Below are 27,168 nucleotides of genomic sequence, written 5' to 3'. Positions count from 1 at the left end.
GAACTGAAGGCTACACACACAGCTGGTTTGAATAATACTTAATGAACAGAAAGCAAAAAGTTGTGCTGAATAGCACAAGTAATGTTGGGAGGGTGGTAAATTCTAGTAAATGGGGAGTGTCCCACAAGATTCAATTTTAGGTCCTCTGCTGTTCCTTATTCATGTGAATGACCTCACACTTAACGTTCAGCAAGCGAAACTATTACTTTTTGCAGATGACACGAGTGTTGTAATAAATCCCATTCCAGAAAAAGCAGCTGAAGATTTTGTTAAGGATGTCTTTCAAAGAATTATTAAGTGGTTCTCAGAAAATGGACTCTCCCGTAATTTTGAAAAAAAACTTGCTATACCCAGCTCTGTACACCGAAAAGAGTCATGCTGACAATTGATGTAGCATATGAACAGGGCTCTGTTACCAGAGTAGATTTCTGCAATTTTTTGGGTGTTCACAGTGATGACAGCTTGAACTGGAGGAACCATATTACTGAGCTTCTCAAACAATTAAGTTCAGCTTATTTCGCTCTTCGTATAATAGCTATTCTTGGTAATAAACAGATCAGCCTCCCAATGTACTTTGCATGTTTCCACTCGATAATGTCTTATGGAATAGTTTTCTGGGGGTAACTCACCATGAAGACATAAAGTACTGATTGCACAAAAGAGAGCAGTGAGAATAATTACTGGTGTTCACCCAAGGACGTCATGTAGGCACCTTTTCAAGGAGTTAGGTATTTTAACTGCATCATCAGAGTACATATATTTGCAAATGAAATTTGTTACAAATAATACATCTCAATTCGCAAAGAGCAGTGATGTTCATACGTACAATGCTAGAGAGGAAAATGACCTTTCCTATCTGTTATTGAAGCTGTCAGTTGCTCAAAATGGAGTACATTATTCAGCAACAAAAATCTTTGATCATTTACCCAACAACATAAAGTGTCTGCCAAGTAGCAGATCAAGTTTTAAAATGTAGCTTAAGATAGTTTCTTTTGGACAACTCCTCCTAGTCCATGGACGAGTTTCTGTTTTAGAAATGGTAAAATAAAATGAAATAAAATAAAAATTTTACCTCTAAATGTAGCTGCATGTGTAGAACTAAAGATCTCAGCACTATTCAATTATGTATATATATATCTTGTAATCTGACTTGTTCCACATCATATCAATAAAATAATTGGGAAAATGATCTATGGAACATGACAGAACTAAAGCTAAATTAAAAATAAAAGTGTCTTACAAGGATTTCTGACGATGTGCACATTTTCCTTGATCCAAAAGATGCAGTATTCACAGTAAGATGTTCACTGAGGAAATTAATAAGAACTTCTTTAAATTAAAAAGTCTGTCATGTTGGTCCTCAGATTAAGCCAGTGAGTTGTATTCTTAACTATTTCTTGTCCTTGTAAAAACTGTTTGTGCCATAGTACATCTGAGTCTTTCCCAGACTGTTGTCCCCAAACTGTACTGCAAGTCTTTGCAGAATTTCAGATGGTTTGGCTCCCTCTGTTGTTAGAAACTTCATTATAAAGCATGGCGCAACAGGTGATGGGTACCTCTCGATCTGACATTGCAAGAAATGGTACGACAATGTTCTAGCTAGGGAGGACTATTACTCTAAATGAAAGAAACAATGAGCAGAGAACACGCTGCTCTCATTTACAAAAAGGTCCATAAAACAAGAATTCCAGTTTATATTTGATTCACTCTTGTATCACAGAGAATTAACAAAAGACTCATTCTTTGTTGAGACCTTAATGTTAATTTTCTATAAGATAATACTGGTTGGGGGCAGTTATTGATGTCCAGCTTTGAACTATTTCTACTGTAAAATTCTATGTGAAGATTCAACAACAGTGGTGGCCACAATGATCAAATGTTAATCGTGTTAATCAGTCATAGAAATAAGTATTTCATTGCAGTCATGAACAATTGTTTGATCACAGTTTTTAGAGAAATTACTGGAGAACACTAAGGAGAAATTTAAAAAGCAGACAGCACTAGTCTTGTTCTTGTTTTCCACTAAAACAAATATGAGTAAAATTAAACAGAAGCAAGGATAACAGGTGGATAACTTATGGGATTAAAAATCTTGTGCTACGAAGAGCTAGCTGTAGGTAATTCAGAATGTTAGCTGTAGTCAACAGCTGAAACTGCAGTACTGCCTGTATTGCTACATTATGTTATTAAAACAGCAAAACACATGTACTATGCTAAAAAGGAAGAACAAGAAAAAAATTTTGGAACAATAATAAACAAGACACGTAGAAAAGTAGCAACCCAAATAAAATTGATCCCCTACAGTACAGCCCTGTAAGAAATTGTAACACTCTCAAATCATTAGCTGCCAAGTTCACTGTGTACTTCCTCACAGTGGAATCAAACATTGCCCTCACTAATAAATAACCCATGCAGATGCAGCAACAGACATTTGTTTCAAATGTACAAGTCATAAAGTAACTGCAATATTCATTGCTTCATTAAAACTTAATAATTCAGCTGGCTACAGTAGTGTTTCTAGCATAATACTAATTTTTTGTGCCTTGATAAAATTATCTTTAAACTGTCTTTGTAATCAATCAGTACCTCAATCCATATTTCCTGACCGACTTACATATGCTGCAGTAACACCCTGCTATAACACAAGAGATAATCAAAACACAACTAGCTACAGTTTATTTCACTTCTTAAAGTCTTTTCAAACACATTTAAGGAAGTCATCAGCTGATACCGGTACCTGCATTTTCATTTCACCCCTGCATTTACATTATTGCATAGTAGCTCAGGTATGGAAATGCTTTTGGTGGCTTAGCAGACGAATCCTGGCATGAAACATGTGGCCACATAGATTACTTATCAGGGGGCATGCCTGGGGCTGACAAAGTTTGCATCTTTGACATTTCTCATTTTCCCTAACTCTGACATTCATGCACAAAATGTAAGACACCAGTGATTATGGTATTATTCTGATCAATGTTCAGTTTCTTCTTAAATTGGTCCTCACAACAATTCGGAGGAGCACTTAGGGGTCTTGTAGTTGTGCTCATTTCACTATACAAAACTTGTCAAGGAAGTATGTTGTTTCTCTTCTGCTGGATATGCTCAATCCAATTGAGTTTGTGACCAGTAATGGTGGCTTCTGTACTGTACATCTTCACCTTCTCAAGAACAGTAGTGTTTGATACAAAACCATCTCATTTGATATTTATAATGTATCTAACTTCTGTTGGTTGAGGCATTCTAGTTTCTTAAGATCAAGACATCCAGGTTTCACAATGATGGAGGAAGGTAGAAATAATAGCCACTCGATACACCATCTGTTTGTTGCATAGTGTCACATTTTTATTCAGAACGGCCTGATGTAAGAGATATCCAAAAAACAATATGTGCTGCATGAATCCTGTTCTCCACATCCTTTTCCAATGTCCAATTAATTGATAATATACTTCCTAAATGGAGGAAGTGATCTAGAGGTGTGCTAGAAATAGAAACATTGAAATCCAAAAGACAGTTCCAGGAGCTGGCTGCAGGGTGACTTTGTCTTTTGGATGTTGATGGTCAGGCCAAACCATTTACGTGCAGTTCTGAAACAGTTTACAGATGGTTACAAGTATGCAGGTGTGTGGGCTGGAGAAGCACTGTTGTCTGCATACTGCAGTTCTTTTACCAGAGTGAGACTAATGAACCTTTTAGAATGCAGTCTGGACTGATTAAATAACACTCCATCAAATCTGTATTTAAGTTCTACTCATGCATTGTTTACAGATGATGTCTCGTGAAGCATGGCTTTTAGGTACAGAGTAAACAATGTTGGCATGAGGACACATCCTTGTTTGAGCCCATTAGTAATGAATTTGTTATATGTTTCATTTTGGTGTAGCACTTGCCCAGACATATAATCTGGGCAAACTAGAATACAAAGTATTTGGGGCACCCAAAAGGTTTTAAAACCTTCCACATAGATTCTCTGGGCCTTTTCTAAGCCATAGAACACAAATAGTTGACAGCTGTTGGTTCGAAATACAACTTTACAGTTACAGGTAGTCTGCATAAAACAGTTATATTGGCCACTGATGCACTGTGTATATGGATGGAGTTAACCCCTTCAGCATCAGCTAAGGCATGAAGATGATACACTGAAGTGCCAAAACTGGTAGCAGTACAATAAATGACATCATAAGGATTCTTACAATATTGAACAGCCGTAGTCCCCCGGATTTCCAGTCACAAGGATGGACATATAAGAACAAATAGTAAAGGCTTATGTTGTTCCCCACACTTTTCCTGCAGTTGTTGTGCACAAAAGATCATATCAATAGTTCCCCTGATGGGGTGAAATCTCTTGGAAAGAGTCTGGAGGCAATTCAACAGAATTCTAACAAAAATTGGACAAGCCATGGAGATCAAGGATATGCCATGGTGTACCACATATGCTTCAGTCACCTTTTTCAAAGGTGGTGACAATTTTGTAGTTCCGCATGCTAGCAGGTAGCTTATGGACTTCACACATTAGAAGAAACAGGAAGAATAATGTGGTTTTTATGTGGAAGCCACCACTTTGAATGATCTGTAGTGGTATTTTGTCAGGTCCGGTTACCTTTCTCCATCTCATACTATCTAGAGCCTTGTTGAATTCATGAAATGTCAGTGGGACTGCATCAAAGGTTGTGTTGTATGTTGAGAGACATGTTTGAGTAAGTCGTCATCAGCAGTAGACCTATGATTTAAGAATGAGGTGAAATGCTCTTTTGAACAATTCAAGACTTCTTGTCATCAGTGAGTATGGTCATGTCGTTGACGGCTTTCAGGGTTCCTGAAGAGCAGTGAAAAGGCCCATATATTTCTTTTCTTCCAATGCAAAAGCTCTGAAAATCCCTGGTGTCTGACAGACTTTGGATTTTCTTAGCTTTTTGTTGCTGCCAGATGTTCTTGTTTCAGTTTGATGTTTCTGCTTGAGCCCTTGAAAGCATGTTTTCTTTTCCATAAAGGATGAATCTTGGCACTTATAACATCCTTAATCACTTCATTATTGCCATCAAACAGTCATTTTTCTTTTTTGTGTCAAAGCCAATGACCTCTTCTGCAGCCTTTTTGATCACTTTTTGTAAAGTGGTACATTCCTACTTGACATCTGTTGCATTACATGTCATATTGGTAAGTTGATCCAAAAGAGTGTCTTGCATGAGAGAGCAAACAGTTTCATTCTGCAGTCTGTTGATGTTGAATTTTCTCCTGGAGGGATTTGAGAAGTAGGATCATGTTTTATGATGGACGAAGACTCTCAGATGGTTAGCCAGCAGTTATGATTGGTCAAGCAGGCACTGGTGTTTGAAGGTGCTTTTGTTATCAAGGTTATCAGGGTGTCTTTCTTGTCAGACTGCTGAGTGATGACATAGTTAATGAGATGTCATTGTTTCGAGCATGGGTGCTTCCATGTAGCCTTATAACAATTAGGTAAGTGGAATTGTGTGTTGGTGATAAAAAAAATTCATGCTCAGACAGAGGCAAATAAGTAGCAGCCCAATTCCAACACCTTGATACCCATGATGTCTTCCCAAAAATGATTATCTCTTCCTTTTTTAGGATTTAAGTCTTCAGTTGTTATTATCATTAGCAAGTACCTTGAAGAGAATGTTTCTCAGTTTATGGTAGAACTGGTTGTCTGTATCCTCTGCACTGGATAAAGAGGGAGCATTGCCAGAGAGGAGGGAGACAAAGCTATCTCCAGTGAGGATGAATTCGAAGAATTATAATTCTTTGATTAACAGCAGTAGGTGTTAATCAGTATTGTTTCAATGTTTTTGTTTTTACTGCAAATCCTTCATCAAGGGTGTGTGATTCTTCTGTATCCTTTCCTTTATAGTAGATAGTGTATTCTGAACTAGTCTCATTGATGTGTCCTTCAGCTGATACATTGGTTTCACTTAAGGCAGCAACGTCTGTATTTAATCTAGCTAGCTCGTGGATGAGGAGAGCTGTTCTTCTTTCTGGTCTGTTACCACTTAAATGTAGAAGAGTTCTTACGGCCCATGTTACAATAGCCATAGTCGTATTGTTGTTTCTTGGTTTCTGTCCACAAATTAGGAGTAACCTTCTGAGTGTGGATTCCCAGCCTGTTACAAGTGTGACTATTCATGTATAGCCCACCTTTCCTAGGACCTTCCCCATTCAGAATGGGCAACAGTGATCCTAAATAGGCCTGCCTGTTTGCAGATACAGACCATCACACTGCTGCCGCCAGAGTGCAGGTCCATACTAACAGCTTCCAGTTTCACTAAAGCCTACTACCAGCATCCTTAGCTCACTGCCACTGGGCTTTAAGGAAAATGGCTGGAGAAATTACCATCTGCGTGACTTGTTTGAGGTGGATTTCAGCTTGTGAAGAAGTAACCAACTCGTTATGATTCTGGAACCTTTCATCAGAGCCCATGGGGATGAAATGTGATTTCAGACTTCAGAACAGGAACAAACTGTTGCAAGCTCAAGGACAACAGAGAACACATTTACAGTCATTTTATCTGGCATAACCTCTTCTGCTTTCATGACCATTTCAGATGTGAGATATTCCCCTTTCATCCATTTTGTCCTTGTGTCCTAGGGTTTTGGGGAAAATGACTACAGAAAGGGATGTGGAAAGAGGTGGGACACGCTTTGTCTTTTTCATGTGCTGGGATCTGTCTGGCTGGGAAGACCCTGCCAGTAGCTTGGCCAGTGCTGGCATAGCTCTCAGCTTCACACAAATGTGCAAACCCCTCCACCCATACAGTTAGAGCTACGATAAGGTGGTGTCCTGCGGATAGAGTTTAAGAAATTGTCTTATGAATTAATACTGACTCATTCAACTGAACAGAATTTGTTAATTGACTCTCAGCTTGGATATTCTAAAGGATTCTCAGCAGAGAAAGCAATGCAAGGCCCCTCAAATAAAATGGTCACCAGCACAGCTAAACAAGGAAACGTACCCTGTTGGTGTATCTTGCCAAAGAATTTGATTGTGTAGATCACAAAATTCTACTACACAGAGAATCAAATGTGTACAGTCCCAAAAGTGTTTATACTGGAACCCTTCTTGTTCTTCACCTTTGTAAATAATCTTCCAATGACTTTTTAGGGTGATCAAAAATATGTGATGTTTGTTGTTGGCACAAGTGTCTGAACTCAATCTTGCCAGACACAGCTAAGGTGGTAGCTGAAGGGCTACAAATGGTTCAAAGCTAACAGTTTGTGCCCTGATCACACAGAGACTCATATTATGTGATTTCAAACAAGCAACAATGACCTCTTAACACCAAAAGTAGACATCAGTTATCATACACTAAATGAAACACACTGTTTGAAATTCCAAGGAATCTAGTTGTATAACATGTTAAAATGGAGTCAACATGTAGGTAAACTAATGAAGTGGCTCAATTGAGTGTAACTTGCTCTTAGAAATATTTTCAATTGTTTTGACCCAAAGACAAGAGTGTTGACTTAGTTTACATGTTTTCACTTTATGTAATCTTATAGAATTATCTTTGGGACAGTACACCTAAAGTAAACAAAGAATTTATTCAGCAGAAGTAAACAGTAAAAATATTGTGTAAATTAGATAATTGTACCTCTTGCAGAAGCCTTTTCACTAATTTCAGAATTCTTACACTCACTTCCCAACATATCCCCTTCTTAATGGTTTTTGTTGCTAACAACAGAGTGGAGTTATGTAATCTAATAAGAAGACGTTCAACAAGCTCCCTTCTAACATGAAGCAAGAAATTTGAAATCCCTAATCATTCAAAGTAAAATTAAAAATGTATTTCTACAAATTATCAGAATATCTAGATTCAGGAACTGGAAAGTTCTGTTAGCCAGAAGGGATACAGCATTATTCATTGCAGAGCTGCAGGACAGGTAGCAGAGTGCTGTAAATAGGATGCAATATTTACATTGGATAAACTTATTCTTTGGAAAGTAGGCCTACCATCGTATTCAAGTAACCTTTACTCTTCTAGTAGCAGCTTTTTTTATTTTTATTTTTTTTGCAAAATAGCAGCTTTCTTTTTAATTTGCGTGATTAAACTTAACTGGCATAAGCATGAATAGCATTGTGTAGTGTAGTGATAGTTTATTGTTAATAAAGTATGCAAATTAACTTTCTCTTATTTTCTTGTCTCTTATTAATATGTTCCTTGGCTCATTCCACATCCCTGTAGGTTCTCCTTGTTGATAGCATCAGTGGAACACAATGAGTGAGTGAGTGAATTAATTAATTAACTGCCTGTTGGGCATTTTCTCCGTAACTGATGGCATATAGTTTCATAAATGGTACATTCATAGTATTATTGTACTATAATTCTTAGAGAAAATTTCAGATCATATCGGTAGCATGTGAAGGCATTCTTGTATGATGTAACCCAGTAAATTATTGTAATATTTGACAGTATAAACAACTATAAATTGTAATAGATAGTACCATTTTTCCATGAGAGTAACTTTAGTAATACTAATAGTTGGTTATTAGTAATAATGATTTTTGTTTGCTCCATTTTATAGAAGGTCTTGCTTCTTTCCTTGGTTCTTCTGTTAACATACTAAAGAAACTCATGAGTAGTTGAATTAAAGGCATCTACTTAGTTGCCTGTAGCACCCTCTTTCAATCTAAGGGAAATGACATTGTATCTCAGTGTGGACTCTTTGAGACACCAAAGGCATTGGGGAGCTGTATGATTCCACATTTGCTTAACTACCATTCACAACTGAAAGAGATAAGTTGAAGCTTCATCCAAGGTAAGCATATATTGCTCGTTAGTGTCCCAGGTTGTGCTCACAATGACTGAGGTTAAGTGATGTGGGTGGCTTCATAAGCATTTTCTTGTCTCTGCAAGGTTGCTCAAACCATTCTGACAATCTAGGAGTGATAGATGGCATATCAGCTTGCTGAGTTACGGGGCACTTGTAATAAAAAAACAGATGGACATAATCAAACAGTGGACTTTGTATCATTCACTGCTAGTATGAGAGACAGTATTTCATTCCATATATGCGTCCCCCGGCATGAGACTTTCTTCACCATCTGTCTGAATGGTGCCTTGTTGGCTAGTGGAATTCATCACTTCATGGGATGTTTGATGTACTCATATCTTGTCATTAGCATGTAGCAATATTTTTTATGACTCATCAGCCCGAATGACCAAAGAAAGACATCATCATATTACTACTACGCTGTTTGATTAAAATCATTACTTTATTTAGGAACTCTGGCCAGTTTTGTGCTTTAGCTCAGGTCTTTTTCTTTATGTTCTCAACATTCATGTTGATGGTTAGTACAAGTGTGGTTCAAATCCTCATCCAGCTGGATGTTGTAAGACAAATGCTGAGCTGGTTCCTCTAAATAGGACACAACTCAGTTCCTGCTTCATCCATCACTCTGCCACTGGTACTGAAATGAGGATATTTATATTCCATCTCAATTGAGCTGTTTTTAATGGAACATTAAATCTTAATTTTTGTTTTTTCTTCTGTGCTTACAACCTTTACAAAAATTATTTTGTATTCTTCTTCATTTCAGCCCTCATCAGTTATAGAATGCACATGTACCTGGCTGCTTTCATCACTGCCACCAAAAAATGTTTCCACCCTTTCACAAAAGCTTGAATTGGCTCTTCGACAACAGCTGTGGACCCATCGTGAACTGCAGTTAGTAGTGGAAGAAACTGTTCGAGCTCGTTTCTTACCAACTTTAGAAAGAGGTTTCAAGATATTTTTGATGGTAAATACCTTAAAAAATTATAGACGTTATAAATGAACAAAAAGTAATACATTATTTTCTTTTATATGCAAATTTTAATGTCCAAGATAACAGTGAACTGCATATTTTACAGGATAATCCTCTGTGCACCTTTAGTACCTTCTTGAGGCTCTGTGTGACAAATCAAGATTTTGGTGGCAGTTCAGTGACTCTGAAGCTTTTCAAAAATATGTGTGTAAACTTGAGGAAAAAGGTAAGCTGTGTGTTTGTATGTGTAACTGCCTCGTATCGTGCATTTAATGCTAACAATTTTATTTCTAACAGTGCTACAACTGACGCACCTTCATTTCTGCATTGGTGTTTCGTTTTTTTTTTATTAAGTCACATTGAATGCCTTTACCTGTTGCCCAGAACATTTCAGGAGAAAATGTCAAACAATGTAAAGTCCATGTTGAATAATAACAGTATGAAAGGAATAGATTGGTGCTACTCATCACATAGGTGAGGCATTGAGTCAGTGGCCACTCTGGCCTGATAGTGGGCTTTCCCAGCATCTGACATGAACAGCAATCTGAGGTGGGTGATGATAGTAAGGAGAAGGCATGGGTTGAGGATGGGGAGCAGTAGCAGGAATTGGGTGAAGGAAAATGATGTGCAGCTGTGGGAGCAAGCAGGGACTTGGTGGGTACACGATAAGGCTGTTAGGTGCACTGTAGGGAGGCTGTGCCGGGGGAGAGGAAGGGAAGAGGAGAGACCTAGAGAAGGGGAAAAGAGTAGTAGGTGCATTGGTGGAATAGAAGGCATGGATAGTGGTGCAGCGGAAGCAGGGAAGGGAGTTGATGACAGTTACTAGTGAAAATTTACATGCTGAAAAAGTAGTGTTTGAATACCTTTATAAGGAGTACTGCTGTCTTTGATGTCATAATGTATCAATAACTTGCTCCTTATGTAGCTACTTGCTTATTGCGGGCTTCTGCAACTTTTGGTGTTGAGTGTGCCTTTCCTATGAGGGAGCTGCTGTATAGTAACAACAGCACTTCAGCGCTAGTGATTAAGCACTTTCTTGGAATGCTGAGAAGACTCAATGTTGAACTTCCATACAGGATGGTCACACACCTCCACTTCATGGATAAGTAATGAGCAGAATTTGGTAGGAAGTGGAATTAATAATAGAGAGTGTTACATCAGTTTGTGGAATGAAAGTCTTTCAGTAATTCAGTAATTTCATGAAAAGACATAGGGTATTAATAGATTTATGGCTGATATAGTGTGTCATTTGAGAACCAGTAATTTAATTGGAGAAACGTTGATAGTAAAATGTAAATAAAAAGGCTTCTATGGTCCATCATTACCAGTTTTATAAACATGGAAGTGTAGTGTAGCAATGATTGCTTCAGTGTGAATGTGAAACAAAAGTAACCATTAAATGAAACGGGATGAGTGTAGGCATTGTTGAATAAGTGTGTTATGTCCAAAAGGAACAATAAAGCGAAGTAATTTGACATCTACTGTTATTATTTGAAAGTGATATGTTTCATTCTTTGATTAATATTTGAAAGTATGAGAGAGCCACATTTGTATTAGGCACATTTCAGTTTATTTTTGTAACAAAGTGTGATCTCTCTGTAAAGCTTGAGTCCAATAGTCCAATAGCTGCAGAAATCAACAAGAAAAGACATTAACGAATAAAGTGAGGGACTTTACAACTTCTGATAAACACCAGATTACTTTTTCGAATTTTTTATGAATCTCCATGTAGTTAAATCCTGCTTCAATACCTTACAATCATAAAAAATGAACTCCATAGCCAATATCTTTGCAAGCTCTTGATATAATCAAGGCAATAAAGTTCATTTTCTCATTGTCATTTAATTACATTCATGTCAAAGTTTGGTATAGAAAGCTGTTTGATCCTTCTCTGCATACATACAAAACCATATTGTCCTGTTCTTACATATTATACCACATGCACAATAATGATGTTTCATGTAGGAAAAAGCAACATGGATCTACATTTGTCATCATTGTTTGGTTGCAATAACTTTTATGTATCCTTACAGGCATCCCTCAAAGATATTGATACACCAGATGATGCATTCCTAACAAATGGTTATTGGCTGTCATATATATCTATTCGCCTGATTGCTATTGTTGCTGCTAACTGCTTTACATCGACATTCTGTCAGCAGCAATTTCTGCGAACATTACGTGATTCCGGATTTTCAGATAATTTACCAGGTTTGTTGTTTTGTATATGTCAAAATGTAGATATGTAAACTTGTGTTGTCGTTATTCATCTCATTTGTTCAAACTACATAATTTTTTCCTTTTGTGCAGATGCACCTGATTTTCATTATTTACTGGAGGTAGTACAGTGCTTAGCAGATAGTAATGTCAGGCCAGATTTGGAAGTCCTTTGTTCAGTAAATGTTGATGACCACAAACAAGAAATTCAGCGCTGCATAAGTGAACTTCTACAAGAAAACTCTCACCAGAAAGCGCTAAATTTGGCAGCAATTACAGGGATACCAAAAGATGACATTTTCATTGCTCAGGTAATTTTAAGAACGTTGGTGCTCTACAATTTTTGATTTTCACTGTGTGCAGAATACAGTATAAAAAGTACTAAATTTTGTGTTTGCACTGATCTTACCCATATTACGAAATGAAGTTTATTTATTTGTACTGACATTGATCTCATTGTATGCAGGTGGTCAACAATGGGGGAGGGGGGGGGGAGGGGGGGGGGGAATGAACCATTTACATCTTCTGTTCACTACATTATACTGTAGTAGCATTGGGTTTAATGTAATCATCATTAGTTTTTCTTCTGCTATCTTTTTTCTGAAATCTTTTTCTCAGACCGTTTTATTTCTGTTATCTGCATTTTTGAATTTGTCTTTGACATGTTGCTACGATGGGTAGTCAGATGACTTTATATGTGCCTCTTCGTAGTGCCTTTGCAGTAATCGAGTAGAAATAATCTTTGTTTGTCACTTTTATGGTACAAGATTGGTTCAAATGAAAACCTCAAAAGATCCATAAAATTTCAAAAATTGTGTGGTGGAGTTGGGAGGTGGCAGTAGTGTTCCTTGAGGTACAGAAAATGACTGGCAGGTAGCAGAGTGATGGTGCCATGTGGGAGAAGGCAGCAGCATGCACAGCAAGATAGCTGCCCTGCTGTCAACATGCACTGTGACTGAGCAGCGAACGGTGATACATGTTTTGTGTGGTGAATGTGTCAAACAAATTGAGATTCATCACAGGATGACAGTGGAGGTTGGAGATTCATGTTTGTATTTACAGCAAGCTTACAAGTGGTCTAGGAATTTCAAAAGTGGTGTAACTGCCGTGGAGGTGCCCCAAGAACAGGGCAGGCTCACTGCGTAGTGATGGGTGAGAACATTGCATTAGTGGAGGATCTTGTAAAGGAAAACAGTCACATAACTCTGAACAAAATTGCCACAAGTTTGAAGATTAGCATTGGTTCATTGCGGAATATTGTTCACAATGTACTGCACTTCAGTAAGATGTCTGCTAGATGGTTGCTACGTCAGTTGATTGCTGAATTGTGAAAGACTGTCATGTTGATGCCTGTGAAGAACTTTTGCATTGTTTCTACATCAAAGGTGATGCATTTCTGGGAAAAATTGTTACAGGCGATGAAATTTTGATCCACTATCATCAACCATAAAAGAAATGGTCGAGCAAACAATGGTGGCACAGCTCATCGCCAAAACAAAAAAAAAAAAAATTTACACTCAACTGTGTGCGGGGAAAGTCGTGCTCATTCTCTTCTGGAATGGAAAGAGAGTAATTTTGGACCATTACATGGATAGGAGAGTGATGGTAGCCAGTACTTCGTGTTCAGACACGCTGAAAAATCAGCTTCACCCTGCAGTCAGTAGTAAACAATGAGGACTTCTGATAGGAGTATTGCTACAGCATGGCCATGTAGCTCATTAGCAGTTGAGACTATTAAGTAAATTAAAGCTAAATGTCTGGTACATTCTCCTTATTCACCAGACCTCACTCCTAGTGACTTTCATCTGTTTGGTGTACTCAAAGAAGCAACGGGAGGGAGGCTTTCATAAGTGAAAAAGAGGTGAAAACCATGGTGCATGACTGACTACACAAATGACCAAAAGAATTCTTTTATCAGGGTATCTGTGCACTTCTTAAGCAGTGGAATATGTGCAATCAGCACCAAGCAGACTACTACAAAAAATGACAATAAGTTTTTTTTGTTCATTGTTACAGTTAAAAATATTACAGCACATTAAACAACTTCATTTGAATCACCTTTGTATAACTTATAAGAAATAAATTTGATGCTGGTATCTTCTACTTTCACTTATACATATCACCAGTGTTTGTGGTCTACAGATCAGTGTATCCTCATAAAATATTATTGCAAGACATTCTTGTTATGTTGAAATGATTCTTTTCATTACATGTACTTCAGGAGATTATTAACAAATTTCCATGTTTCAGTCTCATTCAAATTTGGCTTAGGTATTCTCTTATTTTCTACTCTCAACAATCCACCAGTTTTCATCCCAGTTGGCTTGGGCTATTCAGTACCTGTGCTTTATATAACCATATAATCATGTTCCTTTACTGTATTTGCTCTGGGAAAGAATGTCTGTATTTGGATAGTCTACATTCTTGCACAAAAAAGTGCTGAGAATTTGGTTTATTTTGATTTAATGCTTGTTCCATATTCCAATTGAACAACAGTTTATTATGATGCTGAGCACATCCTTATGTCAGAAGGTCTGTGTATATATTTATCTTTCAACTGTTTCTGTGGCTACATTGTGGCCCTTTACATAGCTTTCTATAAGCCTATTTTATGGCAATCTTGTGACAACTGAACTTAATTCTAACACCATCTTTGCAGAAAGAAAGAAAATGCACTACAGTATTACCTATTAAGACTCTTACATAAATTCTAAATCATATTTGATTTCTTTCTTTAATTTTCATTGTTTTTTATGTTCTAAGGCAGTGGGTAAATGCTCAATCAATTTTATGGCTTCATGACTTTTCTCTCAACACTGTAATCATAAGGAGACATCCATGATTTCTACTAAATTTGTTAAAAAAAATTCCTGAAACAGTCATATCTGTAGACCTAGATTATCGGTTTTATATAATTCATTTCTTCAAATCAATAAGCAGTGATGCTAAACAATGCTCAGAAAGGATGAACTGGTGTGAAGACGACTGTTTAATATGGTCAAAACCAGGCATATAAGGATATAAATGAGAAGTACATGGTATCAGTCCTGATTACAAAATAACAGTGCTCTAGCAACCAAAATATAAAAAATGCACCATATTAGTGTTAATGATTTGTTTATTGCTGATAAATTTAAGGCAAACAAATCAGTAAGGAGTCAAACACAGTTATTGGAACCAAGAAATAGTGATGATAGAGAACACGTTTAGTAAAGAGGGGGGGAAAACTTTTAGGGAGAAACCAAGGATGAAGAATATAATGTAAATTAAGACCTGGTGGATGATGGATAAGATATGTGTTAGTGTGTCAGTTCCAGTTTCAAGGTTTCAAGAAACTGCTGTCAAGATTAAACATCCAAATCATCTGAGTATTGACACAGATGCTTGTGGCCCAGCTGTTATGTTCAGATCATGCTGAACGAAAGTATATTGGGTATTACCAGTGTACTAGGTGACAGCCATGTAAACTTACTGATAACTTGTTGGTGAGCATGCCAGTATAAAATACGTAGCTAATCTTTCAATTAACTTGGTATTGTTGTACCGTATATACAGTCTGTTAACGTGGTCAGCACTACAAACAGATGGTAAAGGATACTGCCTTACTTATTTCACAACCCAAGAGAGGAAACCTTTGTCCTCATGCAGTGTCCATAATCATTAGTTTACTTTGAATTCTTGACTGAGGTACTCAGGAAGAGACATGAGTGCAACTTACACTTCGTATTTTGAGGCTGCGTTTCTCTGTAGCCGCCCGAAAGTTACGAAAATGAGTAATGCTGCAGTGTCTAAATATATGGGTAAATCAAAGTAACTTGTACAGAAGTGGGTAACTTGCTATAAATTGGTTAAAGACATGGATAACTTTGAATAACATGGCTCAATCGGTAAAGTGACTCCAAAAGTGGAAAAAATGGTTATTAACCTTTTTGTGGTAAACCCATGCATTGTGCACAAGTAAAATTCACTGTGAAATAGCTGCCAATGCAAATTCAATGCATTTGGAGGTCTCTTCCACTTAAATATGCAGAAAACGTGGTTTCAAGCACACCTCAGATGGCACTGTAGGTGCATTTTTATTTTGTTCATATACAGTGTATGTATTTGTTTTACTTTGTTGTCAAATACATTTTTCTATTGATGAACTTGACCAGGATTTTACTTAACAAACTATATGCTCCCAGAATGTTCTCTCTACTTCATAATGTAATTTTTGCCAGTTATAAGCTGTTAGTACCGTAACTCCAACTGCACAGAAAATCATGTTCGCCTTTCTTCTGTAAACAAAGTGATGTGAATTTCTTGCTCTGTAGAGAGCAAGAGCCTGATTACCCCTTATCATTTCCTTCTGCCATAATGTTTATAATCAATAGAACTCCTTTTTTATGGTGGTTTGCAGGTGTGTGTGTGTGTGTGTGTGTGTGTGTGTGTGTGTGTGTGTGTGTGTGTGTGTGTGTGTGTGTTCATAAATACCGGAATAGCTCTGACCTTGACAGTACAGTTTTTGATATCCAGTGCTTTTATTTCCTGGTAAATATGAAAATGATGCTAAAGAACACGGGGAACTACTGCATGTTTGAGGGCCAAAAATTTTTGGATTGAGTAAGTTCCTACTTCTCAGCTACAATATCAGTTTAAACTAAATTGGCTTCATACATCAATTTTCCGAAGTGCAATTAATTGCACATTATGAATATTGTTAGAAATTAGGAAATACTGCCAATACACATACATAAAAGTAAAAATTGATCAGTTCTAACCTCCTACTCTCTCCGATTCCTCCTCCTTCACTTCATTTTTCTCACTATAGGGGGTCTCCTCTTATGCTGTGGCCTGAATGACCTGCCCTTCCTTTTTAGCTATCCAAGGTAGGAACTAATAGTTCTGAAAGTTTGTGTTGTATCATCACTTTCTTTCATATCTATGTTATCTCTTGTAGGTGATTTCCGGCCAGCGATTCTGTCTCACAATATCCTAATGTTTTTGGTTTAATGTTCATTTGATTTAGTGTATTCCTCCCTCTGGCCCCCCTCCCCCCTTCTCAATACAAAACTTACTTACCTTATTCTTGTTATAGATGAAAAAGCTATGTTGAGTTTCATTATATCTTGTCTCCTTTCTTCTTGGGTTTTCCTATTATTCCAGATACTCATTTTATAGTTGAATTTTCTTTTTGAAGTAGGTTAGTAATTCCACACATTCGTTCTTTGTGTTGTATTTGACATTATTAATTCAGATTACAGAAAACCATCTCACTGAAAACTTACAGTGATGTGTCCTACGTGGTAGTACACACTCAATAACAGACTGACACTGGTTGTAGTCAATTAGTGTTCACTTTCATTCCACACAAAAAAATGCAAAAATACAAACAAACCTGTTCAGCATTGACTTAATGTGTTGATTAAACTTAACCACAAATTAATTATTCATAAACAATAAAGATTATTTAGTCTGTCCATGAAAGTGCTTAAAAGGAAGGAATCACGATGACAGGAGTCACTGAATTAGTTTACAGTAGGGATAGTAAGTTTTATTTTCATTTAGCACTATGCAGGAAGTGTGGCAAAGTCGAAATTCATTTGGTAGTATAGTGATGGAAAATATTGATCACAACTGACAGTCTAAGCTCCCTACAAAAATACCAGTCTTGTAGCACCAAGTCCATGGGAGACCATGTCAGAGGAGGCAAAGTTCCCAGGGCATTGGCTGGCTACTTGCAGTGGCTGTAGTGCAGTATCCTCCTGAGTAGGCTGCTACAGGGTCCCCATGATGTAGGTCTTAGTGGTCTCTGTGCTCAGCATTTCATACAGTGGCTGAACAGACTGAACTGTTGGAGAATGGCCAGCCACCATCCTAAATACGTGCCTGACAAAGTAATATTTTCTTGCTGCTTGGATGGCATGTAATTCGTGGAAGCAAAGTAGTGCTTCTGATTATAAAACTGTTGTCCAGGATGCGCTTGCCATCAGTTTCGAGACTGGTGCCTCTTGCGGCGAAGCTAGTGCTGCATGTTTGCATGGTGCCAGCTGGAGTTCCACTGTAAAATAGACCAGCATGTTTTGGACACAGTCTAGATTGTTATGGGTGACACACCATGCCTCCTGTACTGTCACTGTCAGGGACTGCTCAGGGGGTGTCTTCTATGGAGGTGGAGCATGAGCAACTTGCAAACCATGCCTGTACGTGGGTAGCTGTGGTTCCAGGTGAAGGCTTTGGATACTTCATCACTCCCCCAGCAGATTTGTGGAATGCAGGAAATAATAATAGAATTGCAGCACCACTGTGTGAATATGTAGCTGCAACACTACATAACACAGAAACTGATAGGTTGCCAGGGGCATCAGTGGATAGTGGAGAAATGCCACCAGTGACCAGAATGAATGTGGATATGGTGCATGTGCATGCATCAGGTACAGGAAATGAAACAGAAAATGAATCAATCCATGGATGATGGAAACTGTCCTGAAAAGAACTGAGTGCTGGATGTTGTGCCACAAGGGAGTTCCATAATTTGGTGGAAGTATCCAGAGAACGCCTTTTAGTGAGAGTTCAAAAATGTGCTGTATCCAGTAAAGTGCTGCAACACTCTATGTTTGACTGGTTATGAATTGCCTGCTAAAAGGGACAACCAAGCTGCTAGTGACATGTCTGACATGGCTGTCTTGGCCACATACTCACTCCGTGTCTGGTTTTTGCACTCTGGGCATTCAAATAAGTGAGCCTAATCAGGCTTCACATCATACTGCACATGGAAAATAATTTGTTATTTCAGGAGAATCATAGAAAAAATATATAACTCATTTTCAAACAGAGGATTTCTTCTGTTTGTCATTAACAGGAAATAATCTTCATTTTTAATTAAGTACTATTCTTGAATTCTAAAAGACAGGTATCTTTGAAAAGAAAACATGTGAAGAACTTTATATATTTATAGCCATAACTTTTACATTTTTCCCTTGTTTGCAAGAGAATAAAAGCTGAAGCTATTTTTAAAGAGTAGTTTATCACTGACGTGTTCAGGATTTAATTGGTTGTGGTGATTTATTAATAACACGCCAGTGCTATTAAAGCACCGTTTACTAGTTTCACCTGTTGCTTGGAATACATAAAATATGTCTTACGAGTGAAGCTGAGTCTGGTCTGCTCCACCATTTTAAGATGTCATCATTATCACTGAGGTGCATTGAAGTTTAAATCCATGAAAAGATCCTTCTTTCTACTTGGTGATGCTACTACACTTAAAGGCTCTCTGTTAATAAAGAAAAGAGAGAGTGGTAATACAGAACTGATATGGAAATCATGAAGTCATATCCAAAAAAACATGTGCCTAACTTTAATGGATTATTATATGAATTATAATGCTTCCATCTGGCTATAAGGGACTATGCACTAACTATACAAAAATGACTGTGGTAATGGTTGCATGTTGTACCTGCTTAAATTGCACATATTTGTTGCATACTGGTAAGAGTTTCCTTCTTTCCATTTGCATCAAGCATATTCAGGTCACAAAACGATGGCCAAAACAACATAGAAGTTTTATGCTTCTAAGTAATTGTAACCTCCTCCCATAGGAAAGTCAGGGTTTGGTTTTTCATACATTGTAACTCCTGTTAAAAATACGTATCTATCAGTACACACCAGTAACACTATTTCATTGCAGATCTATCCTTTCCTCATGCCAGAGTGAAACAGTACTTCTACTTGCACAAATTAAAGTCACTTCGCACTCATTGTCATTGACAGTCCAGATTTGTAGAATTTTGTGAAACCAAAGAACTGACTGACTTGATTGTAAGTTCTTTTTGATCTTCTAATTCACCTTCCTGGAAGTTCAATATCATAGCACTAGAATAAGTAACAGTAATTGTTTTCTATACTAAAGCAGCAACTTCATTATATTGAGTGTGTAAAGACTGTAGTATAGCAAACAAGCTGTTCCAGCATGTACACACTTCTTGTTTCAAATATGAGGAGAGGCCGCTTCATGTACCATACAGTTTTGCAGTATTTAGGTTTTCTGCAATGTGTGGGGCATGATTTAACAAGGTGCTATCCTCAACAAAAATTTGGCTAAATACTGTACTTGTACAGTGAGTAGCACAAAGAACCCTTTTTCGATTTTCGAAGCCTTTTATTGTATTGGTACCTTTGCCAGTGACAAAAACAAAATTATGCAACGTGTCAGGTGAAATGTCCCAATCATCCATCCTTTCTTCTGTTTCTTTCAAAATATTTACTTATGTCTTCTTTATATGACAAATTTAGTTGTAAACAAAACATTATTCACAACAGACAAATCCGTATTTATGTAATGTGCCATAAGGGTTGAATAATGCATCTGATTATGCAAACCAATCCACTTATTAACTGTTGCAACACATGCTTTATTAATAACTTCAGTAGTAACCCAAGGCGTTATGTTGTTTCAAATCGCATCAGCCTGTTCTTTGATATTTCTACTTATAGTAAATAAATATGCCATGCCATCTCAGATGCTGACTTCTCCATATTGTGCACCTAGAACTAGTCATTCTTGGCCTACTTTTTTGAAACCTTCACGAGAAACAATATTAAAAGATCTCATATTTTCAGCCCACATTGCAAGTCACTTTGCTGTTATACTATTTTCTGTTACTGCCAGTATCCCTGAAGAAGCTGTGTCAGTGTAAAATTTGTTACAACTGTGTTTCTTTAAGCAAGTCCTACCCAAGCCAAAACGCAACAATGTAGAGCAGTTTATACAGTACCTGTATCCAGTAGACTTTATGATTTTGTCTACAGCCAATAGATATTTATTCCATACATCATTTCTTATACCCTCCCTTTTGTTCAGTGTATACATGTTGGTTTCAATCTTACTTCTTAGTGTGCTGGCTTCCTCATGGTGCACGGCTACATGCAAACACGGAATCAAACATTACTTAGAATGTCATCATGGCTACTATGCTTGGTCATGCATGACTGTAGTACCCAGAGGTGTCTAATCATCCAAAAGTGCCTTAAAATGAATGGTAGTAAATATTTTGTGATTGGAGCACATGAGTCAGTTCTGTGGCAGCTGAAATGCTGTGGGCTTCCACCACACAATGGGCAGTGGTGGGCTGGAAGCCCAGGAATATCACAACTGACATCAGGGATGGTGGAGCATGTGGTTTGGGTCACTAAGAATTTGAAGAGGCAGGAGCAGCATGAAGCCCTCTTTTATCATGGAGGACAACTTAGAATTTAATGGTGTGTGGTAGCACTGAGGACTGGCAGAGAGTCCTGCTGTGTCATTGAAGACACTTGAGTAAGTGTAGGGCATGCATTTGTGCAAAAACACAAATAGAAGTGTGAGGCACAATTGGCATTGAGTTGGAATTTTAGCTGAACATAAGGTAAGGTATGTGTACTTACATCAGGTTTAAGGCATAGAAGAACTTGACAGGTGTGGGCAACAGAGTGGTTTAAGAGAGAAGTGTATTGTCATGTGTCATCATGAACTGTACAGCTCATCTTGTTTCTACGCTGCCGTCGTGGAACAAGAAAGCTTGCTTAGCACACAGGAACATGTATGGAAAAAATGACCCTTAAAAAATCTTCATTGCTAAAATTGATCTGTAGCTCATACTCAATAACTGATTTCCCTGGTTATAGTCAGTTAGCATTTATTTTCATTCCACACAAAAATTGCATAAAATACAAACAAATTCATTCAGCGTTGACTTAGTGTGCTGACTGGACTTAACCACAAATTAATGATTTGATTCGTGAACAATAAGGATTATTTAGTCTCAGTTCAAAAAAGTGTTTGAAAGATTATATGTTCCCCAGAAGGAATCACAATGACATGAGTCACTGAACTAGTGTACAGTAGGGCTAATACATTGTACGTTCATTTAGCGCACCTGTTCAGGAAGTTTCAGTCTTTTCAGTAGTATAGTAGTAGCAACTACTGATCAAAGTTGACAGTCTAAGTTCCAAACAAAAATACTAATCTTGGAGCACTGAATCTGTGAGAGGCCAAGTCAGAGGGGGAAAAGTTCACAGGGTGAAATCTGGCTGCTTATAGTGGCTACTTATCTTCGAGAACAAACTGCTGCCAGAACCATGTTTTGTAAATCCTGGCATTTGCTCTGTTATGGAATTGCATGAAGTGGCTCTGCAGATGAAATTGCCAGAGAATGGCTGACACTTGTCATAAATACATGCCCGACAGAGTGATATCTGGTCAATTCTTGGAAAGCATATGAATCATTGTAACAGACTGGTGCTTCTGATTGTGGCACTGTTGTGTGGAATGCACACACCACTGGTCTCAAGGTTGATGCCTGTCATGACAAAGCAAGTGCAGCATGTTTCTGTGGTGCTGGCTGTAGTTCCACATCAGAACAGACTGTTGTGTTTTGGACACAGTCCAGCTCATTGTGGTTGATGCACCATGCCTGTCTGTATCTGTCAATGAGGTCACTCCTAAGGAGCCAGAGCAGTGGCAACGTGCAGACTATACCTGTAATGCAGATAGCTGTGGTCGCAGGTGAAGGCCTCGAATTGTCAGACTGCATGCTAATTGGAGATTAATGGAAGACTAATTACTGCAAGAAAATAACTAATTGAAGAGCTACTGAATAGCTTATTGTATTGAGCAGTGCAAATCTACTGTTCTCTAAGAGTAATCATTAACAGTCATTTGCATCTACACAATGTAACTTCTCTATAAAAAATGTTGCATTGGCTTAAATATTTTGAATTTTCACATTTATAACAATATTTTGATTAAGGTCATAACTATGCAACACTTTCCAACATAAAATTACTGAATTCTTATTATTTTCATTAACTGTGAGAAAGGGACATCTTAATTGAAAGACTTGCACAAGACTATTGAGTCACATGAAATTATTTTTATTATTAATGTTAAAAATTATACCAATCTGTTATAATTTGTCTATTAATATCCAGACAGCCATAGTTTTTCCCAAAATCTGTCATTTACACGTTTTAATAAAAATAATTTTGTAAAACGATTTCTGTTACTTAATAAAACCCAATTTTAATCATGCAAATAATTGACTAATGCTGTTATTCCCAACAAAACATATTATCTCAATTCTTTTGTGTTTGCTTGTGATGTTCGCAAAGTTAATGAAAATTTCCTTAATGAAATAAAAATACTTAATTTTCAGTAAACACATTAAAGTGTTTTTGTACAAAAGATTTTTACAGTTATAATATGTGCTTTGAAGATAATTTCATACAAAACATGAAATGACAAAAAAATTCTAGCTCTTCACAAATTTACTTATTTCCTGTATTTAATGTTTCTACTGAATGATCATATTATATAAACATTAGTATAAGATAATAGAACAAAAATTTACTTTATTTTTTTGTATGTTATTAAATCAATAATTAAGAGATTTATGTCACTGGTAGCAGTTTCATCGCCTCATTTTCTCACTCATTAGTGAAAGTTGAGGTAACAGAAGAAATTCGGTTTTGAAACAAAGAAAATTATTATAAATTTTTGGTAATGTTCAGTATACAAACTTCAGCTCCATTTACTTTTTCAGTGTTCGTATGATTATACTGCATTAAACCAATCTGAAAGTATTGAAGATGTAGAAGATTTCTGGAAAAAATGGCACAACATATTTTCAGATGAACAAGTAAATGCAGCACTAGTCGCAGAGTTCTTTCGCAAATGTTCACAAGCTGCAAAAACACTCACAGAGAGGTAAGCCTGTTGTCATATTGTATCACATGTGATTTAATAACGCAATCGCTATGGTTATGAAAACTGCCACTTGCAAACATTTCAGCAAGATGCACAAATAATGATTTTCCTGTTTGTGAAGGATATGGCAGTGAATTCATGGACATCATATCTATCCTACTCGTTTCTATAAATGTTAATGAAAAGAAAATGAGAAAGTAGATGCAAAAAACTGGTCAATGTTTTCCTGTTGCACGTGATAAAATTTTGAGAATACTGCCAGTCAGGGTTAATTTCCTAAAACTATATCTCAGCTGGGCAACATCTATATTTACAGCTTCATCCATATGTTGCAAGCTGTTGCAGACTAAATGGTTGATAGAGGAGCTGTTGATGTCATTGCTCTCTCCTTAAACTCTATAGATAAAGAAAGGTTCCCACTGATGAAGAGAGAGAGCTTACATATTGTGATCCCTCATTCTTTTCAAAAAGTTTGCTGTTAAATACAGGCAAAGTTGAGGAAAGAGTATTTGGAAACAAAACAGTGATGCTCACCTGAAATTTATTGTGGATCAGAATCAGTGACCTTGTGTGTGGAACCCTTGTAAGATGTGAGACCACGCCAAAACTGACAAAAATGTCCAACTTGCTCACTTGGTGTGACTCAAGTCTGTTGATGAAGTCAGCAGTGACGCTTATACGAGGGTTGGAACTTTAATGGTGGCAACTATTTATTTACAGCTTGTACAAAATAGATACGCGTTTCAAAGCTTTACTGACCTTCAAAGTAGTCACAAGCATTGTGTATAATGCACTGCCCGTGATGTGGAAGGGGTAAGATACTCTTAGCAGTGCCAGTTGTGTTGACACTTCGAGCGGCAGGGTCTATTGCGTGACGAATTTGTAGCAGTTCTGCAGCAAATGCCATGAAGTGTTTCCTTCAGTTTAGAAATCGAATTGGACTGAGGGGAGTGCAGTAGGTGTTGTAACACGTAGTTGCCCCATCAGTCGCACAAATCATTAACAGCTTACACTGTATGTTATTAAGCATTGCCGTGCAAAATGGTGGTCAGGTCCTGCAGAAACTGTCTACATCTGTCTCTATGCTGTTCATTTTTGGAACACAACCTACGACCAGCTTAGAGACAGAAGTGATGACACTTACTGCAGGACCTGACCATCATTTTGCAGGACAGTGCTCAAGCACGAACAGTGCAAGCTGTTACTGATTTGTTTGACTGATGGGGCTGCTAAGTGCTATAACACCTGCTGCACTCCACTGACTTAAGCCCTCGTAAGTTCAACTTGATTTCTAAACTGAAGGAAACACTCCAAGTCATTTGCTTCAGAACTTCTACAAATTTGTTGGGCAATAGACCGCTCTGCTCGAACTGTCAACACTAGTGTCAGTGCCAAGAGTATTCTACAACTTTAACATTGCTGGCAATGGGTTATAAACAATACTGGTGACTACTTTGAAGCTAAGTAAAGCTTTGAAAAAGTATCTATTTTGTACGAGCTGTAAATAAATAGTTGCCACTCTTAAAGTTTCAACCCTCGTATGATGGGAATCATGTCCCCACCAGTTATCTAGGAAGTGCTTAGGAAGCAAGGTATAATGTAGTGTATATCTTCATGACAGATCTACAAAATGCAATCAATTGAAAACAATTGTACAAAGGAGTCTAGTAATACAACTAATGACCAAACTCTTGCTTCTACGTTGCATAACATGTCTTGCGCTGTTGGTGGTAAAAGGTTTAATGCAATCATTTATTCTATCAAACACTTGTATGCTAAGATCCTTTTGTTCCTCCTTTGCATCTTTCTCTTTCTATTGAACTACGTATTTTAGTGTGCGTGTGTGTGTGTGTGTGTGTGTGTGTGTGTGTGTGTGTGTGTGTGTGTGTGTCTGTGCGCGCGTGTGTGTGTGTGTGTGTGCGGGCACGCGCGCGTGTGCGTGTGCGTGTGCGTGGCAAGTTGTGTGGGCTCACAGTGGTGTGTATGCATGTATATACGTATGTATGTATGCCTGTATAACAAGTTATTTCTCTTCGTCCCCCAACCAACTGAGGTGATACATTGGTTAGCACACCGGACTTGCATTTGGGAGGAGAACTGTTCAAATCTCTGTCCAGCTACCCAGGTTTAGGTTTTCCCTGTTTTCCTTAACTCGCTGCAGACATAAACTGGGATGGCTCCTTTGAAAAAGGGACAGCCAATTTCCTTCCCCATCCTTAAGTAACTCGAACTTGTGTTCTGTCTCTAATGACTGTTCTGCTGACAGGATATGAAACTTTAACTCTCCTTCTTTTTCTTATTTTCTTCCCCAATACCTTTATGCAGCTACATTTTCCTGTCTTTTCTGTGGGCGATGTAGTACCAGATTTGTAAAGCTTACGCTTGTTCCACTTTCTGTCTGTCTCTCTGGGGACATCCTGTTGTCTAGTAAGTAGACATTATTGCTATCATTTTAATAATCAGCATGTTCTATTTATGATGTATATGGGTCATCAATCTTCTGACTGGTTTGATATAGCATGCCACAAATTCCTCTCTTGTGCCAAACTCTCCATCTCAGAGTACCACTTGCACCCCTACATGCTCATTTATATGTGGGATGTATTCCAGTCACTTTCTTCCTCTACAGTTTTTATGCTTTACAGCTCTCTCTTGTGCCATGGAGATAATTCCCAAGTGTGTTAACCTGTTTTATTATCCTGTCCCTTGTTCTTGTCAGTATTTTCCATGTTTACCTTTTCCTGTTGCCTATTCTTTGGAGAACCTCATATCAGTCCATCTAATGTTCTACATCCTCCTATACTACCACATCTCAAACACTTTAGTTCTCTTGTTTTCCAGTTTTCTCCAGCCCACGATTCACTACAGTACAATAGGCTCCAAATTTACATGTTCAGAAATTTTGTACTCAAATCCTGTATTTAACACAAGTAGACTTCTTTTGGTGAAGAATGTCCCCTTTGACTGTGCTAGCCTACTTTTAATGTCCTCTGTATTTTGTCTCTTGTTATTTTGCTTCCAAGCCAGCAGAATTCCGTAACTTCATCTACTTTGTGGTCGCCAAATTTGATGTTAAGTTTTTCACTAATCTCGTTTCTGCTACTCCTCATTACTTCAATCTTTATTCCATTTCCTCCCTATGTATAGTTAGTACTCATTAGTCTGTCCATATGGGTCAGCAAGACCCCAAATCTTCCTCACTGTCACTGAGGATAGCAGTGTTATCAGCGAATCTTATCATTGTTATCCTTTCACCCTAAATTTTAATCTCATTCTTGAACCTGTCATTTATTTCCATCATTGCATCAACAATGTGTAGATTGAGCAGTGGGGGTAAAAGACTACATGCCTTTCTCATGTCCTTTGTAATTTAGCACTTCATACTTGGTTTTCCATATGTATTGGTGGTTTTTGGTTCTTGTACATATTGTATATTGCTCATTTTTCTCTATAACTTACTCCTATTTGCCTCAGA

At 37.6% G+C, this 27,168-nt stretch overlaps 1 protein-coding gene across 1 annotated transcript in view; it reads left to right on the top strand.

Moving 5' to 3' along the window:
* The window catches only part of LOC126272342 (spatacsin), a 324,204-nt gene that overhangs the window by 174,941 nt on the left and 122,095 nt on the right, over positions 1-27,168 (top strand). Inside the window, exons 19-23 of the mRNA XM_049975137.1 lie at positions 9,548-9,748; positions 9,861-9,980; positions 11,788-11,965; positions 12,065-12,282; positions 23,530-23,693. Of these exons, the coding sequence (XP_049831094.1) occupies positions 9,548-9,748; positions 9,861-9,980; positions 11,788-11,965; positions 12,065-12,282; positions 23,530-23,693 (881 nt within the window). The remainder of the gene's footprint in view (positions 1-9,547; positions 9,749-9,860; positions 9,981-11,787; positions 11,966-12,064; positions 12,283-23,529; positions 23,694-27,168) is intronic.

Source organism: Schistocerca gregaria, chromosome 5 (genome assembly GCF_023897955.1).
Source record: "Schistocerca gregaria isolate iqSchGreg1 chromosome 5, iqSchGreg1.2, whole genome shotgun sequence".
Taxonomy (NCBI): Eukaryota; Metazoa; Arthropoda; class Insecta; order Orthoptera; family Acrididae; genus Schistocerca; species Schistocerca gregaria.
Note: the sequence above shows the minus strand (reverse complement) of the source record. Positions and strands in the feature narration are given on the sequence as shown.